Raw genomic sequence first — 16,045 nt, 5'->3', positions numbered from 1 at the left:
GACTTCATGTATGGGAGGCAAGCTCTCTTGCCACTAGGCCATATCCCCAGCCCGAAAATTATTTCTTAATGATTCAAAGAAGACCTTTTGTTTCTTTAATCATCCTACTTTATTTCCACTTAAAGGGTAAGAAATTTTAACTGATATAACACAGAATATCCTGGGCTTTAACAGTAGGTATAACCATAAAGAATACATTTAAATTAGAACTTAAATTTATAAAAAAAACTAAAGTATAATGTAGTCAAAAGAAACTTTTCAGTATCCATGAGTTAACATAGATTTTGCTATATCTATGAGATTTTAGATTATTCATTTCTCTGATTTTAGTTTCTTCATCCATAAAACAAGAATCCTAGCCTCAAAATAGACTTAAATGCTAGATATGAGGACTGTCATTATCTCTTCTCATTCCAAGTCACTAAGACTCAAATTATCTGGACCACTAGAAGAACCACAGCCTGCTGAGAGTTATGGAAAACTCATTTGTTCTAAGTCTGGCTTAAAAAAACTAAAAACAAGAAATACAAAAATTACTAACAGACTAGGCACCAGTGGCACCATGACTGTAATCCTAGCTACTCAAGAGTTTGAGATCTGAAGATCACAATTCAAAGCCAGTTCAGACAGGAAAATCCATGAGTCTCTTATCTTCAATTAACCACCAAATTGCTGAAAGTAGAGCTTTGGCTCATGTAGTACAGTACTAGCTTTGAACAAAAAAGCTCAAGAACCATACACAGGCCCTGATTTCAAGTTCAGGATTGGCACGCTCACACACACACACCCCACACACATACCAATAGCATATTATTACTTTCCAACATATTATTTTCCAACATATTATTTATATATTTATTGTCTCTCAGCCAGAAATTGGTGTATGTATCTGGGTTATAAAACCCATTAGAAGTATAGTAAAACATGCTTAAAATCTTAACCAGAAGTTAACCATTTTTCCTGAAGAAATTAAGGTGGGAGTGGGAACCATGAACTGCAGGTCAAACTTGCAAAAATCAAACTAACAGGGCAAAAAATAAATATTGCAATTTTGTCTCATAGTCACTGCTAACAATACTTTTATAGAAACCCTATCCTAAGAGTGTTGTAAAAGTGAATGATAGGGGCTGGGGACATAGCCTAGTGGCAAGAGTGCCTGCCTCGGATACACGAGGCCCTAGGTTCGATTCCCCAGCACCACATATACAGAAAACGGCCAGAAGCGGCGCTGTGGCTCAAGTGGCAGAGTGCTAGCCTTGAGCGGGAAGAAGCCAGGGACAGTGCTCAGGCCCTGAGTCCAAGGCCCAGGACTGGCCAAAAAAAAAAAAAAAAAAAAAAAGTGAATGATAAAAGAGTAAGGCAGGTAGTAAGTAGGTGTAGAGGTAAATGGTAGATGATGGATGGATGGATGGATGGATGGATGGATGGATGCTTAGATGGCTAGATAGTTTGTTACATCCCTGAGATCTGTCAAGAAAGTAATTCTTGGGGCTGGGGATATAGCCTAGTGGCAAGAGTGCCTGCCTCGGATACACGAGGCCCTAGGTTCGATTCCCCAGCACCACATATACAGAAAACGGCCAGAAGCGGCGCTGTGGCTCAAGTGGCAGAGTGCTAGCCTTGAGCGGGAAGAAGCCAGGGACAGTGCTTAGGCCCCGAGTCCAAGGCCCAGGACTGGCCAAAAAAAAAAGAAAGTAATTCTTACCAAGAATCCTAGGACACAGAATTGAAAAGCAAAATCTGTTAAAGATAGACAGCAAAACAGCAAAGGAAAAGCTTCCTCAGAAAATCTCCATAGATTCCATAACCCCTCTGTACATCACCTTAACAATAAGATTAAATTAAAAAGAAAAAAGACATTCTCCATAGATTCCATTAACTTTTAACTCCCATCTTACCTGGTAATATATTCATTCCCAAATTTATGTATTCTTACCCAAGCCTCTCCTTGGCTTCTACTTAGCTAACTGTAGCTCTACCTGAAGGTGTCATCGAGTGTGAACAAGCTGCGTTTGTGAAGCTATACCAAACTAAATTTATCCCAAATCTTGCTTCTCTTCCTCTTTCCCATCTATGGTCTCTCTCTCTCTCCCTCCCTCCCTCCTCTCCTTCCCTCTCTCTCCCTCCCCCTTCAGCTTGCAATTCTCTCACTGAAAACATGAGAATACTCCTTGTCTGTTTCCCTCTTCCCTCCCCCTCCCCGGACCTGGAACTTGAACTCAGGGCCTGTGTGCTGTCCCTGAGCTGCTTTTTGCTCAGGGCTAGTGCCCTACCACTTGAACCATGGTGCCACTTTCAGCTTTTTCTGAGTAGTTAATTGGTGGTAAGAATTTCACAGACTTTCCTGCCCAGGATGGGTTTAAACTTGAGCCTCATATCTAAGCCTCCTGAGTAGCTAGGATTACATGCTAGCTAGTACCTAGCATAAGTCACTGGCACCCAGCTTTTTATCTATTATATTCAGCCACCAGTACTTCTAGACCCTGTACTCTCTACCCGTCATCATCTCATGCCAGCATAACAATGATCTGCCTCTTCCTGACATAGTCTTGTCCCTGTAGTGTCTGTTTTCCACGCGACAGCAAATTATAGGACCATTTAGTGGTGCTTCCTTAGATGCAAAATCTCCCTGGTATGTTCTGCATAATTATGTATTAAACACCTGTGTATGAGGGAGGAGGTTTCCATGATTGCAAAGTTTGGGAATTAATAACTTGCTTTACCACAGAACTTTTTAGAACCTTTAATGTGTATTTAAATGGCAAGATTCCTAAACAAAAACATGAATAAAACACAGTATACAATATTTTCTAAACTAATTCTATGGCTATTTCCTGGAGATCATCTTTATGGACACAAGTGCTATGGAATAATCTTTTTTAAAAAGCTGGTTTGCAGAATAAATTCCAAACTTTATGACTTTGCTTATGCTGATCACATCTCCATATTTTACCATTACTTTCACCAAATTTGACATTCCAGGAACTCAAGACCACCTGTAGTTGCCTACAGATAACACAGTTTCTTTGTTCCTGACATTGATCCTGTGTCCTCTCTTCTGGAAACATCACCCTCCCTCCTTGACCTTTTTTCTCAGTAGTACAGTCATCCCTTGCTATATCATGGTTCACTTATTGAGGCTTCACTTTTATTACTTTTAAAAATACACATATATCTGATTCTGTATCGAGGAATTTTCACTATGTCATGGGATTTTGTAGTATGTATGGGTATTTATATAATACTTACAATTTTAATTCTTTTTGCCTAAAAAAAGTATAAAATATTTTAAAATGTTAATTAAGTTTAGTAAGAGAATGGGAAAGATTTATAAAGCCTCACTGCTACTTTGTACATTTTCACCTATTGCGGGGGTCTCTGGAACATAACTCACAATAGGTGAGGGAGTTCTGTAATTCATTTCTAATAGTATTTTACTCTGCTCTTCCTTTAAGATGTGTTTTATCTACTCCCTGAGGTCTGTCTTCCTATATTGATAATTTTATAGGGCCTATAATGTTGTTATAACTATCCAAATGACATTGGCAGAAAAAAAAGGTTCCCCATCTCTATAGCAATTGAGGACACGCAAAGATTGAGTTAACTTTCCTTAATCAGCAGAATTTACCAGAAAGCAAAGTCTGCTATAATATCAAATTAGATGTGAACAAATATCTTAATTATAATTGACAAAGTCATGTGAGATATCATATATAATGTTTATAAACCACAAATTTATTAGACTGTATCATCAACATTTATGAGATAGTTCAATAAATGGAACATTCAAGATTTTTAATATTTGTCTCATACTTACTATAGAGTTTGCTTATTAAACTGAGGCACCTGGCCTGCTATAATCCTTAGGAGTATTTTCTCTATTTTTATACCAGCGTTTCTGTTTTTGTTACTCCTCTCCATTTGGTTTAAGTAAAACTCAATACTTTTAACCATCTGTGCTTTTTAATTAGATTACACCACCACCTTCACTGTCAGATCCACTTAAAGAGCTTTTTCGGCAACAGGAAGTTGTAAGGATGAAGCTACGATTGCAACACAGTATTGAAAGGGTAAGATATATTTAAATATATATGTATACATAAAAATTACTTTTAGTACTACTTTAAAATGGCCTAGAGTTTTTCTCTAGTGAATTTTTCTTATTTAGAGCTATCAGGAGAAATGATTTCATTTTGTTGCCTTGTGCTTATTCAATTATAGGGAAATTGTTTCTGTTTTTCCTAAATCCATGTTGTGAGTGTATATATGTGTGTGTATTTAACATACTTTAGTTGTACAGGGAGAATTTGTAACATTTCACACCTTCTCCCCTTTATCACTCTCTCTCATCCCATTCCCCCTTCTTACAAAACAATTTATTTTATTTTTTTTTGGGGGGGGGGCAGTCCTGGGCCTTGGACTCAGGGCCTGAGCACCATCCCTGGCTTCTTTCCGCTCAAGGCTAGCACTCTGCCACCTGAGCCACAGCGCCCCTTCTGGCCGTTTTCCATATATGTGGTGCTGGGGAATCGAACAGAGAGCTTCATGTGTAGGATGCAAGCACTCTTGCCACTAGGCCATATTCCCAGCCCTTACAAAACAATTTAAAACTATCTCAACAAGTTTCATTGTTATGTTTTTATACGTGCTAATAAAGTAATTGAACCATATTCATCGTCATTCACTCTCTTTGTTAGCTCTCCCACTGATTCTCTTTTTTTTTAAATAAGTATATTTCTTTTTTTTTAATTTGATTTTATTGTCAAGATGTACAAAGGGGGGCTGGGAATATGGCCTAGTGGTAAAGTGCTCACCTCGTATACATGAAGCCCTGGGTTCGATTCCTCAGTACCACATATATAGAAAAAAGCCAGAAGTAGAGCTGTTGCTCAAGTGGTAGAGTGCTAGCCTTGAGCAAAAAGAAGCCAGGGACAGTGCTCAGGCCCTGAGTCCACTCCCCAGGACTGGCAACAAAAACAAAACAAATTAAAAAAAAAAAAGATGTACAGAGGGGTTACAGTTACATGCATAAGGTAATGAGTACATTTCTTGTCATATTTCTTACTCCCTCCCTCATTTGTCTCCCACCTCCCCTGCCCCTATTGCCCCCCCCATCAGTTGTTCAGTTAATTTCCAACATATTGTCTTGTAAAAATTGCTGCTGTATTGGTTCACCCTTTATCCTTTGTCTCACTATTTTGTTTTGTTTTGTTTGCCAGTCCTTGGGCTTGGACTCAGGGCCTCAGCACTGTCCCTGGCTTCTTTTTGCTCAAGGCTAGCACTCTACCACTTGAGCCACAGCACCACTTCTGGCTGTTTTCTGTATATGTGGTGCTGGGGAATTGAACCCAGGGCTTCATGTATATGAGGCAAGCACTCTACCGCTAGGCTATATTCCCAGCCCCTCCCACTGATTCTCATCTGAATCTGTGTTATACTTTCCTGACATTCTTTTCTTATTGTTAATTATATTCATATTTGGTGTTAATTGCGCCAAGAGGTTTCACTGTGGTATTTCAGATGTGCATCTATTATGTTTTGTTCAGAAAAAAATCTCTTTATTGCTTTTTCTTCGCTGACTCCCAGTCACTGATTATCAATATCTTTCATTAAAGTTCCTTATACACAGTTCTACTGTACTTTGAAATTATTTGCTTTCCATCTTTCCCTCTTTTTTCCCTTACCTTCATCTTCCTACATAGTTCAGTAGTTAGAATTGTTATATTCATTAATGTGTATATGTGTATTGTGTGTATATGTTACATAAACATATATATGTATGTGTAAATTTTGTGAATGAATATATCGTTCACAGCTAGCTTCCCTTCCATATATAAATGGAAAAGTACAATATTTGGCGTGTGTATGTGTATGTGTGTATGTGAGAGCTGGTCCTGGGGCTTGAGCCCAGGGCCTGGGTGCTGTTCCTGAGCTTTTTATACTCAAGGTTAGCACTTGAGGAATCGTCACATTTCTACTTCCAACTTTTTGGTAGGAAATTGGAGTTAAGAGTCTCAGGGACTTTTCTGTGTAGGCCGGTTTCAAGCTGTGACCCTCAGATTTCAGCCTCCTTAAGTAGCTAGTGTTATGCCCAGATTTCAGGTCCCCAAAGACGACCAAGGAGCTGATTCCAATGCAAATAAATGCACGAGAGTCTTTATTGCAAGTTCGAGCCTGGACTCCCAACCATCACTGACACAGCAGATCTGAATTGAGAACCCCGACCCTCAGATAGGCAGGGTTTTTATTGTGATTACAACTGGGGCAGGGTATTTCCAACTTGGCAGATACTTGATTGGATGGCTTTTAGCAAGCAAGTCTTGCCCTATTTCTATTGGCTATCTACCCTTTCAGTTATCTGTTTTGGCTTTGATAACAGGAACTGGCCTTGGTATCAGGAATTGACAGCAGGTAGTCACGTAGCACTGATGCAGGGGGTTAACGTAGTGGGTTGGGGCAAGTCACAAATGGGTTAAGCAAGCCATTTACAGAAGCAGAATTCTGTGGTCAGGCTGACCTAGTACCAACTTTATTTTAACAATTGCGACCATGTTTTCCCATTACCACTAAGCAAGCTTGAGTGGGCTAAAACAATCCAGTACCCAATCATAAGTAAACCAACCCAACAGTTACCATGGCATTTCTACTGCTATTATGGTTATTTCTACAGTCTGTGACTATGATCATATTTTACTGTCCATTACCATGGTTGCTACCCAGGTACAGAGGGGAACAAGGGCTCCCTATATTTTTAAATGTCAATTGACAAGAAACTAGTCTCATGGGTAGGGGTCCAGCCCTCTAGCATGGAGTCATCACTAGGGTTTAGAAGCTGTTAAAATTTTAACATTAAAACATATTTAGTCACTCAGGTTCTCAGGTTAGCCCTTACACTAGGATTATAGATGTGAGTCATTGGCACCAGGCTCAATACTGGGCTTTTTGAGTTTGGCTTACCTTGCTCTACATGATCTCCCATTTATACCCATTTTCCTGCAAATGACATGCTTGTCCTGGGGCTTAAACTCTTGGACCTGAATGCTGTTCCCAAGCTCAAGGCTGTCACTTGAGCCACAGTGCCTCTTCTAGCTTTTTCTGAGTAGTTTATTGGAGATGAGAGTCTCACGGACTTTGCTCCCCATGCTGGCTTTGAACCCCAATCCTCAGATCTCAATCTCCTGAGTAGCTAGGATTACAGGTGTGACCCACCACTATCAGACTTCTTTGTTTGTGAGACCAAGACTTGAACTCTGTATCTGACACATTTTCTCATTGGCAGGCCACACCTTGAACCCCTAGAACTGTATAAATTCTGATAGTAAAAATTAGGGCAGAAGGGCTGGGAATATGGCCTAGTGGCAAGAGCGCCTGCCTTATATACGTGAAGCCCTGGGTTCGATTCCCCAGCACCACATATATAGAAAACGGCCAGAAGTGGTGCTGTGGCTCAAGTGGCAGAGTGCTAGCCTTGAGCAAAAAGAAGCCAGGGACAGTGCTCAGGCCCTGAGTCCAAGGCCCAGGACTGGCCAAAAAAAAAAAAAATAGGGCAGAAATTAATGCAATAGATCTGTGGTTTGGGGTGGAGTCTATAAGGTCTTTAAGGTCTTTTAAGCATGAGATTATATTATCTGCAAATCAGCATAATTTTACTTCTAACCTGCCCTTGACACCACCCCACCCCTTTCATGCCTCATGTCTGGTGTTTACTTTGTTGAACTATGACTCAGCCTTAATGCAAATTGCCTTTCTTCATGAACATTCTGGATTAATATGGAAAAATATGTCCAATTTTCTGCTTTTGTTTTGTTTTATGATACTAACTTGGTTTTTTTAAATTTCCTAACTTACTCATCTAGCAGAGTTTCTTCCTTGTAATTTTTTGTTGTTTATTTTTCTCCTGGTAATAAGATGTCTTTTGCAATGGTGAGTTAGTTGTCAGCGAATGCTTTTAGCTTTTGTTATGGAAGTTTTTTGTTTTTCCATTAATTATGAAGAATTATTTTTTTTGGTTTTTTTTTTTTTTGGCCAGTCCTGGGGCTTGGACTCAGGGCCTGAGCACTGTCCCTGGCTGCTTCTTGCTCAAGGCTAGCACTCTGCCACTTGAGCCACAGCGCCACTTCTGGCCATTTTCTGTATATGTGGTGCTGGGGAATCGAACCCAGGGCCTCATGTATACGAGGTAAGCACTCTTGCCACTAGGCCATATCCCCAGCCCCATGAAGAATTATTTAATTTGCTACACTAGTTTAGGTTGTCAATTGTTATCTTTCAGAATTTGAATTTTGTCCTTCCATGCCCTCTTTGTACTTAGAATTTGTATGGAGAAATATATTGTTATTCCTCTGGGCTTTCCATTGGAAGTTACTTGTGTTCTTTCTTTTGAAGCTCTCACTATTTTTCTTTATTTTTAGTATTTAGTATATTATATATGTTTATTTATATATGTTTAGTATAAGTATTTAGTATATTTAGTGTTATGTGTCTAGGAATGTTTCTTCTCTGATCTTGCTTTTTTTGTGTGTTTTTTAAGTCTCCTCCACATGGATGAACATCTTGTTTTTTTAGATTGAAGAAGTTTCTGCTATTATTTTTCTTTTTTATTTTATTTTGTTTTTGTGCTGGTCCTGGGGCTTGAACTCAGGACCTGGGCACTGTCCCTGAGCTTTGATGGTCAAGATTAGCACCATACCACACAGCTCCACTTCTGGCTTTTGGTTGATTAATTGGAGATAAGTGTCTCATGGATTTTTCCTGCTTGGGCTAGCTTTGAACAGTGATCCTCAGATCTCAGCATCCCTAGTAGTTAGGATTATATCTGTGAGCCACTGGTGCCTGGCTATTTTATTTACTTTACTTTATAAGTTTTTAATATCTTTTGTTTGTATTTCTTCCCTTTCTAAACCTACAATTTATAGGTTTGATCATTAAATGGAGTCAGAAAGTTTTTGAAAATTCTGTTCTCAGTGTTTTATCAATGTCTAATTCCTTTGCTTTATCAATTCCTGAAACTCTGTTTCTAACTTACTCTGTTCTATTAGGCCTTTGATTGAATATTTTTATTTAGGGTATTGAGCTCTTCACATCCAAGATTTCAGTCTATTTTTCAATATTTGTCTTCATTGAATTTCTCTTTCATACTCCACATTGCCTTTTGTATTTCATTCGATGGTTTGTTTATATTCTCTTATTTGTCTCAGTCCTCCTTGAATTTGTTCAGGTGGTCAAGTGTTACCTCCTTCATTTCATTAACCATTCTTGTCATTGTCTACTTGAGCTCATTGTTTAACTTTCTTAAAATCTCATCACTGGGGCTGGGAATATGGCCTAGTGGTAAAATGCTCGCCTCGTATACATGAAGCCCTGGGTTCGACTCCTCAGTACCACATATATAGAAAAAGCCAGAGGTGGTGGTGTGGCTCAAGTGGTAGAGTGCTAGCCTTGAACATAAAGAAGCAGGGGGGGCTGGGGATATGGCCTAGTGGCAAGAGTGCTTGCCTTGTATACATGAGGCCCTGGGTTCAATTCCCCAGCACCACATATACAGAAAACGGCCAGAAGTGGCGCTGTGGCTCAAGTGGCAGAGTGCTAGCCTTGAGCAAAAAGAAGCCAGGGACAGTGCTCAGGCCCTGAGTCCAAGCCCCAGGACTGGCCAAAAAAAAAAAAAAGCAGGGACAGTGCTCAGGCCCTGAGTTCAAGCCCCAGGACTGGCAAAAAAACAAAAAACCATCACTGTTAGTTCAGTCCTTTATTGTATAGTTGATGGCTTTTGGGGGAAATATCTTGCCAAAATCTGGTGGCGATTATAATTTCTTGTTTCCTTTTAGTTGAATATTTCCTCCTGATTACTTAAGAATGGGTAACTTCTGGGTTGTACTCTGTTTTCCTATGAATAGATTGGAGGAGTGGGTTTCACTTAGCAAATAAAGAATTTCAATACTCAGGACATTGTGGAACTCTTTTCCATTCAGAGTAGGGCCAAGTTTGACTACAGAGTTTATTGCATTTGATAAACCACAACCTTGTTGGTTGTGGTAATTCCTAACAAAGTCATTCACCACTGCTCCAGTGTCTTTAGGTCAATTAGAAGCAAAGATTCCTATTCATGGCCTAGGGAGATAATAAGAAAAGGGAAGTGGCCATTACAGAAGTGATTAATGCTAGTTATGTGATTATGTAGGGATAGAATAGGAGGCTAAGCCTAGTAGAAGTTAATAAGAAAGTAGTGAGAGATAGTAGAAAATACTGTAACTAATCTCCTGTTGCAGTATGAAGTGGTGAAATGAAGAGAATTTTTTTTTTTTTTTGGCCAGTCCTGGGGCTTGGACTCAGGGCCTGAGCACTGTCCCTGGCTTCTTTTTGCTCAAGGCTAGCACTCTGCCACTAGGCCATATCCCCAGCCCCAAATGAAGAGAATTTAATAGAGATTTTTTTAATCACAAAAAGGAAAAAAAAAAATGGAAAAGAAAACAAAGCCAAACTCAAAATGATTAACATGAAATTTAAAAACAGAAAACACAAAAACAGTGCATACAATTTAAAGGAATACAAGGTCAAAATAGAACCAAACATTTATATATAACATTATCTGAATTTTTTAGTATGTATATGAGTGCCTGCATGTGTGCTAACTCACTTTGGATTGCAGATTCTGTGGAAATCCCATGATTTAGACGTGTTGGGAGGGCTGTCTCCATCAGATGTTAACACATAGAGCCAAGGGGCAGGCTCTGGATAGCAAGTATGTAGATAGCAAGTATTGTATAGAATTAGATATGAAAAGAGTTTTACTACACAGCCCTCAGTTGATGAGCTTCTCATCTAGGCAGTGACTGTGGAGCCACGATGCTGCCAAGCCCACACTAAAATAGCCAACTCCTATGGCATCGCTGCCTTGGTGGCTGTGATGACACAAAAGTCCCCCAAACTTCTCTTTTCTGTCCTCCAAACATCCAAATACAAAACTTATGAATTACTTATGTATTTTTGTAATTTTCCATGTAACCCTTTCAGATCACAGGTAACTGAAACTATGAAAAGCAAAACCTCAAGATGCGAGAGGATTACTGTAACTACTGGGGTTTTGAAGATAAATTAATATGAAAAATTGGGAAAATATTTCTAACAGCTATAATACAAATAAAAGTACTTGTGATTTCTACTGATGATAAAGTTTCATATTTATACTGTGATTTATGAACTGCATTCAAAATAGAAAGCAATTCTGGTAGGAAGTTAGTGAAAATAAAGACAATCTTTCCGGTCCAAATTCACAGCTCTCCTACCACCATATATTGCCTTTTTGTAGGTACGAGTACCTAAGTTAATAACTTTGTCCTACTGTCATTTTCCCTGCAGAAATTGATACCAATTGAAAACTAAACTTAAGAGAGCAAGCCTTATGGACAGAGTCCTGGTGCAGTTCCTCAGAACTATATTCTGTCTTACTTTGCCACCCCAAAAACTAGGAGGAAGCAATACTCATAGCCTAGCCTAAGATGCTGAAAGGCTGTGCTCAAAGGCAAACTTGACTCTGAGCTGCATTGTATGTGTTACTTAAACTATTAATTAAGCAGGATAGCTCCATTTTCAGAGAAGAGTATTTCAACTTTAGAAAACATTGCATGAAGAAGTATATTGCTCACATATTTACTTCCAGAGTATTTTAGTTCTTGCTCTTAATTTTGTATGGTATTGCAACTAACTCTTTACAATGATATTCATAATTATTTCTTTTTATTATCAGACCAAGTTTTTGGATAATTACCACTTCAAATTATACCTTATACTTAATATACAATAAGGACTAGACTTACTTTTGAGTATCATTTGTCACAATAGAAGTAATTTAGGGGGCTGGGGCTATAGCCTAGTGGCAAGAGTGCCTGCCTCGGATACACGAGGCCCTAGGTTCGATTCCCCAGCACCACATATACAGAAAACGGCCAGAAGCGGCGCTGTGGCTCAAGTGGCAGAGTGCTAGCCTTGAGCGGGAAGAAGCCAGGGACAGTGCTCAGGCCCTGAGTCCAAGGCCCCAGGACTGGCCAAAAAAAAAAAAAAAAAGAAGTAATTTAGGGTGCTGAAGAAGTGGCTCAAAAGATAAAGCCTTCAAGAAGGAGGCAATAGGGGCTGGGAATATGGCCTAATGGCAAGAGTGCTTGCCTCGTATACATGAAGTCCTGGGTTCGATTCCCCAGCACTACATATATAAAAAATGGCCAGAAGTGGCGCTGTGGCTCAAGCAAAAAGAAGCCAGGGACAGTGCTCAGGCCAAGTCCAAGGCCCAGGACTGGCAAAAAAAAAGTGGTGGAATACTAAGCCATGAGCATTCTCCAGTGAAGGAAGAATTAAATGCATGTCTTTTGAAGGCAGACTGGGAAATCTGGTAGTAAGAAGACAAGATATATCCTTTGTATTCTTACAATCTAACCTCTTAGGAAGACCAACAAAATGAAAAATATAATACCTGGGAAGTTCTTAGAGTCACTACTCTCTCTTTTATGTCTTTGTTGATACTTTTTTTAAAAAAGAAAATACAGTTCACATAAATGTCATAAGTCTATAGCCTTGACCAGAATGGATTGATATCTGCAGCTAGCTCCTAGAGTTTTCACTCTACTATATGAAGAAGATTGTTCATTTCATTTTAATAGCTTTAAGACTCTGCCTTCCATAATTGGAAGTTTTGAACCACATATAATTCATGAAAGCTGGATGTATTTATTTCTGTGTAAATATTCTGTATAAAAGAGAAGCTGGCCAGCCACTTGTGTCATGCTTGCCATCCTAACTACACAGAGAGGCTGAGATCTGAGAGCCATAGTTCAAAGCCAGCCTGGACAGGAAAGTTCATGAGACTATTATCTCCAGTTAACCACCAAGAGCCAGAAGTGGAGCCGTGGCTCAAGTGGTAGAGTCTTGAGCAAAAAAGCTCAAGGACTGTATCCAGACCCTGAGTCCAAGCCCCAGGACTGAAGGGAGGGTGCTCCTGAATTTGCATGTTGTCAGGTGACTTCAGTTCAAAATAACTCTTAGACCAAAGTGGCACATTTTTCTTTTTATTGTCAAAGTGAAGACAGAGGGGTTACAGTAAGGCAGTGAGGACATTTCTTATCCAACTTGTTACCTTCTCCCTCATTTCCCCCCTTCCCCCTCCCCATTTCCCTCTCCCCCCATGAGTTGTGCAGTTGGTTTACACCATATAGTTTTGTAAATATTGCTATTGCATTGGTTTGTCTTTTTATCCTTTGTCTCTTGATTTTGGTATTCACTTTCCCTTCCCTAGTTCCGATACATGTATATTCAATATCCAAGGTACTAAAATCAGTTACAGTTATATCTGGGGTAAAACCACTGGAAAAAAGTGGTACATTTAGAGATGGCAAAGGATCAACTGATAAATTGGAGGAAAGAAATGTTACATTCTTACAGTGCAACATTATTATTCTTATATTATTATTATTATTATTATATATAGAAAGGAATGAAGTACTTTATGTTAGGAAAATGGAGGAGAAAGGAAGGAAACAGGCTAAACTTGATTTTCAGCAGGCAAGAATTGGTTATTGAGACGTAGCAGCAAGGGGCACTGCCTTTCTCCACGCTTGGAGACTGTGCAAAGAGGTGGGACAAGAATGGGGTTTTGAAGGGAAAGGGGGAGTGAGGGGGGAATGAGGGAGGAGGTAACAAATAGTATAAGAAATATACCCATGGCCTAACGTATGAAACTGTAACAGCCAGATTTAGGTAGATTGCCTGCTGGAGTCAGGCAGTCTGCACATATCTTGGTGGCTTGCCTTATATCTATATGTACCTGGGAAAATAGGATAGGATTCAGTCCTTCATATTCCATCTTTGGATACATAGAATAGGCCAAGAAGGGAGAGGCCAGTCCTTCATATAGGTCTTTGGACACATAAAAAGATTGGGCTGGGGCTGGGAATATGGCCTAGTGGCAAGAGTGCTTGCCTCGTATATATGAAGCCCTGGGTTCGATTCCCCAGCACCACATATATAGAAAACGGCCAGAAGGGTCGCTGTGGCTCAAGAGGTAGAGTGCTAGCCTTGAGCAAAAGGAAGCCAGGGATAGTGCTCAGGCCCTGAGTCCAAGCCCAGGACTGGCAAAAAAAAGAAAAAGAAAGAAAGATTGGGCAGGAAGAGGTGTCAGTGGTTGTCTTTTCTGGCTACTTCCTGATGACATGGGAACATGGAGAAGTCACTGAGGCAGGGGTCTTTAGGGTCCAGGTCTGTGCTGGGCAGGGAAGGGCAATGTAAGTGAAACCTTTGGTTGCCTGAAGTAATAGGATGGTCTTGGCTTGTTCTCAGTGTCCTGAGTGAGGGCTGTTACCCTGTAAAAGAGAAACTTTTGAAAAAGTTGAGATCAGACAAAAGGCTGACAAGGTAGCATAACCAATTGATATGAATGACACAGGAAAACACACCCTGGGCACAAGCCAGAATAGTTCCATCTGGAACATAAGCCCAGTTGTAGCCCATTACAGGGAAGGAAGAATTTTCATGTAACTGGACTGGAGGCAGGAAGGGAGTGTCTAGGATTTCTGGAGATAGGATAGGGAAGAGCATGATGGACTAGTTAAGAATAACCAGTCCAGAAGCTAGGACTGGACTGGAGTGGGCCTGGTGAAAGGGCCTTGATCATTTTCTGTAACTTTACTCTAGATGTGTGGGCTATAGATCTGGACTATATAGTATGGATGGGAGACTCAGGAAGGTTCCAAGGCAAATTATACTGAGTCCAGGCTTCACTATAAATAGAAAGAGCAGGTAACAAAGGCAAGAACGTAAGTTCCTATCCATGCTTATTAACTTTTTTTTTTTTTTTTTTGCCAGTCCTGGGGCTTAGACTCAGGGCCTGTGCACTGTCCTTGGCTTGTTTTTGCTCAAGGCTAGCACTCTACCTCTTGAGTAACAGCACCACTTCCGGCTTTTTCTGTATATGTGGTGCTGAGGAATTGAACCCAGGGCTTCATGCATGCTAGGCAAGCACTCTACCCCTGAGCCACATTCCCAGCCCTTAATTTTTTTTTTTTTTTTTTGGCCAGTCCTGGGCCTTGGACTCAGGGCCTGAGCACTGTCCCTGGCTTCTTCCCGCTCAAGGCTAGCACTCTGCCACTTGAGCCACAGCGCCGCTTCTGGCCGTTTTTTCTGTATATGTGGTGCTGGGGAATCGAACCTAGGAGCCTCGTGTATCCGAGGCAGGCACTCTTGCCACTAGGCTATATCCCCAGCCCTAATTTTTTTTTCTAATCTCCAAGCTTTGGTTAATGTTGAAAGAGTGGTTTCAAAGTGGCTCCATTTGGGGGCTGGGGATATAGCCTAGTGGCAAGATCGGATACACGAGGCCCTAGGTTCGATTCCCCAGCACCACATATGCAGAAAACGGCCAGAAGCAGCGCTGTGGCTCAAGTGGCAGAGTGCTAGCCTTGAGCGGGAAGAAGCCAGGGACAGTGCTCAGGCCCTGAGTCCAAGGCCCAGGACTGGCCAAAAAAAAAAAAAAAAAAAAGTGGCTCCATTTGGATGTGACACCTTCTCCTCTTACTCCAGGACTGGCTGTGTCCTGGTGATCTAGGTGCTCTTTGCTAGGATGACTTATCACAGTTGGCATCTCTTTTGAACTCAAGGCCTGGGCCCTGTCCCTGAGCATTTCAGCTCAAGGCTAACACTCTACCACTTTGAACCACAGCACCACTTCCAGAATTCTGCCACAGCAAAAAAAAAAAAAAAAAAGAATTCTGCCACAGCACCACTTCCAGAATTATGCTGGTTATTTAGAGATGATAGTTTCATAGGGATTTTTTTTTTGGGGGGGGCCTGGGCCGGCTTTGAACCATGATCCCCAGATCACCCCTTACTCCCAGTTAAAGAAACAAGGAGATCAAATAAAAATATACTTATTCTTAGTTGCATAAAACACTTTAGGATATGAATTGAGGTTAAGACATTGTAGGTGGGGCTGGGGATATGGCCTAGTGGCAAGAGTGCTTGCCTTGTATACATGAGGCCCTGGGTTCAATTCCCTAGCACCACA

The 16,045-nt window shown here is 40.5% G+C and overlaps 1 protein-coding gene across 3 annotated transcripts in view; it reads left to right on the top strand.

Moving 5' to 3' along the window:
• Positions 1-16,045, top strand: part of Ankrd12 (ankyrin repeat domain 12) — a 112,382-nt gene that overhangs the window by 87,318 nt on the left and 9,019 nt on the right. For all 3 annotated transcript variants that reach the window (XM_048363444.1, XM_048363442.1, XM_048363445.1), the window contains one exon: positions 3,972-4,070. In XM_048363444.1, coding sequence (XP_048219401.1) covers positions 3,972-4,070 — 99 coding nt within the window. The remainder of the gene's footprint in view (positions 1-3,971; positions 4,071-16,045) is intronic.

Source organism: Perognathus longimembris, chromosome 15 (assembly GCF_023159225.1).
Source record: "Perognathus longimembris pacificus isolate PPM17 chromosome 15, ASM2315922v1, whole genome shotgun sequence".
Lineage (NCBI taxonomy): Eukaryota > Metazoa > Chordata > Mammalia > Rodentia > Heteromyidae > Perognathus > Perognathus longimembris.
Note: the sequence above shows the minus strand (reverse complement) of the source record. Positions and strands in the feature narration are given on the sequence as shown.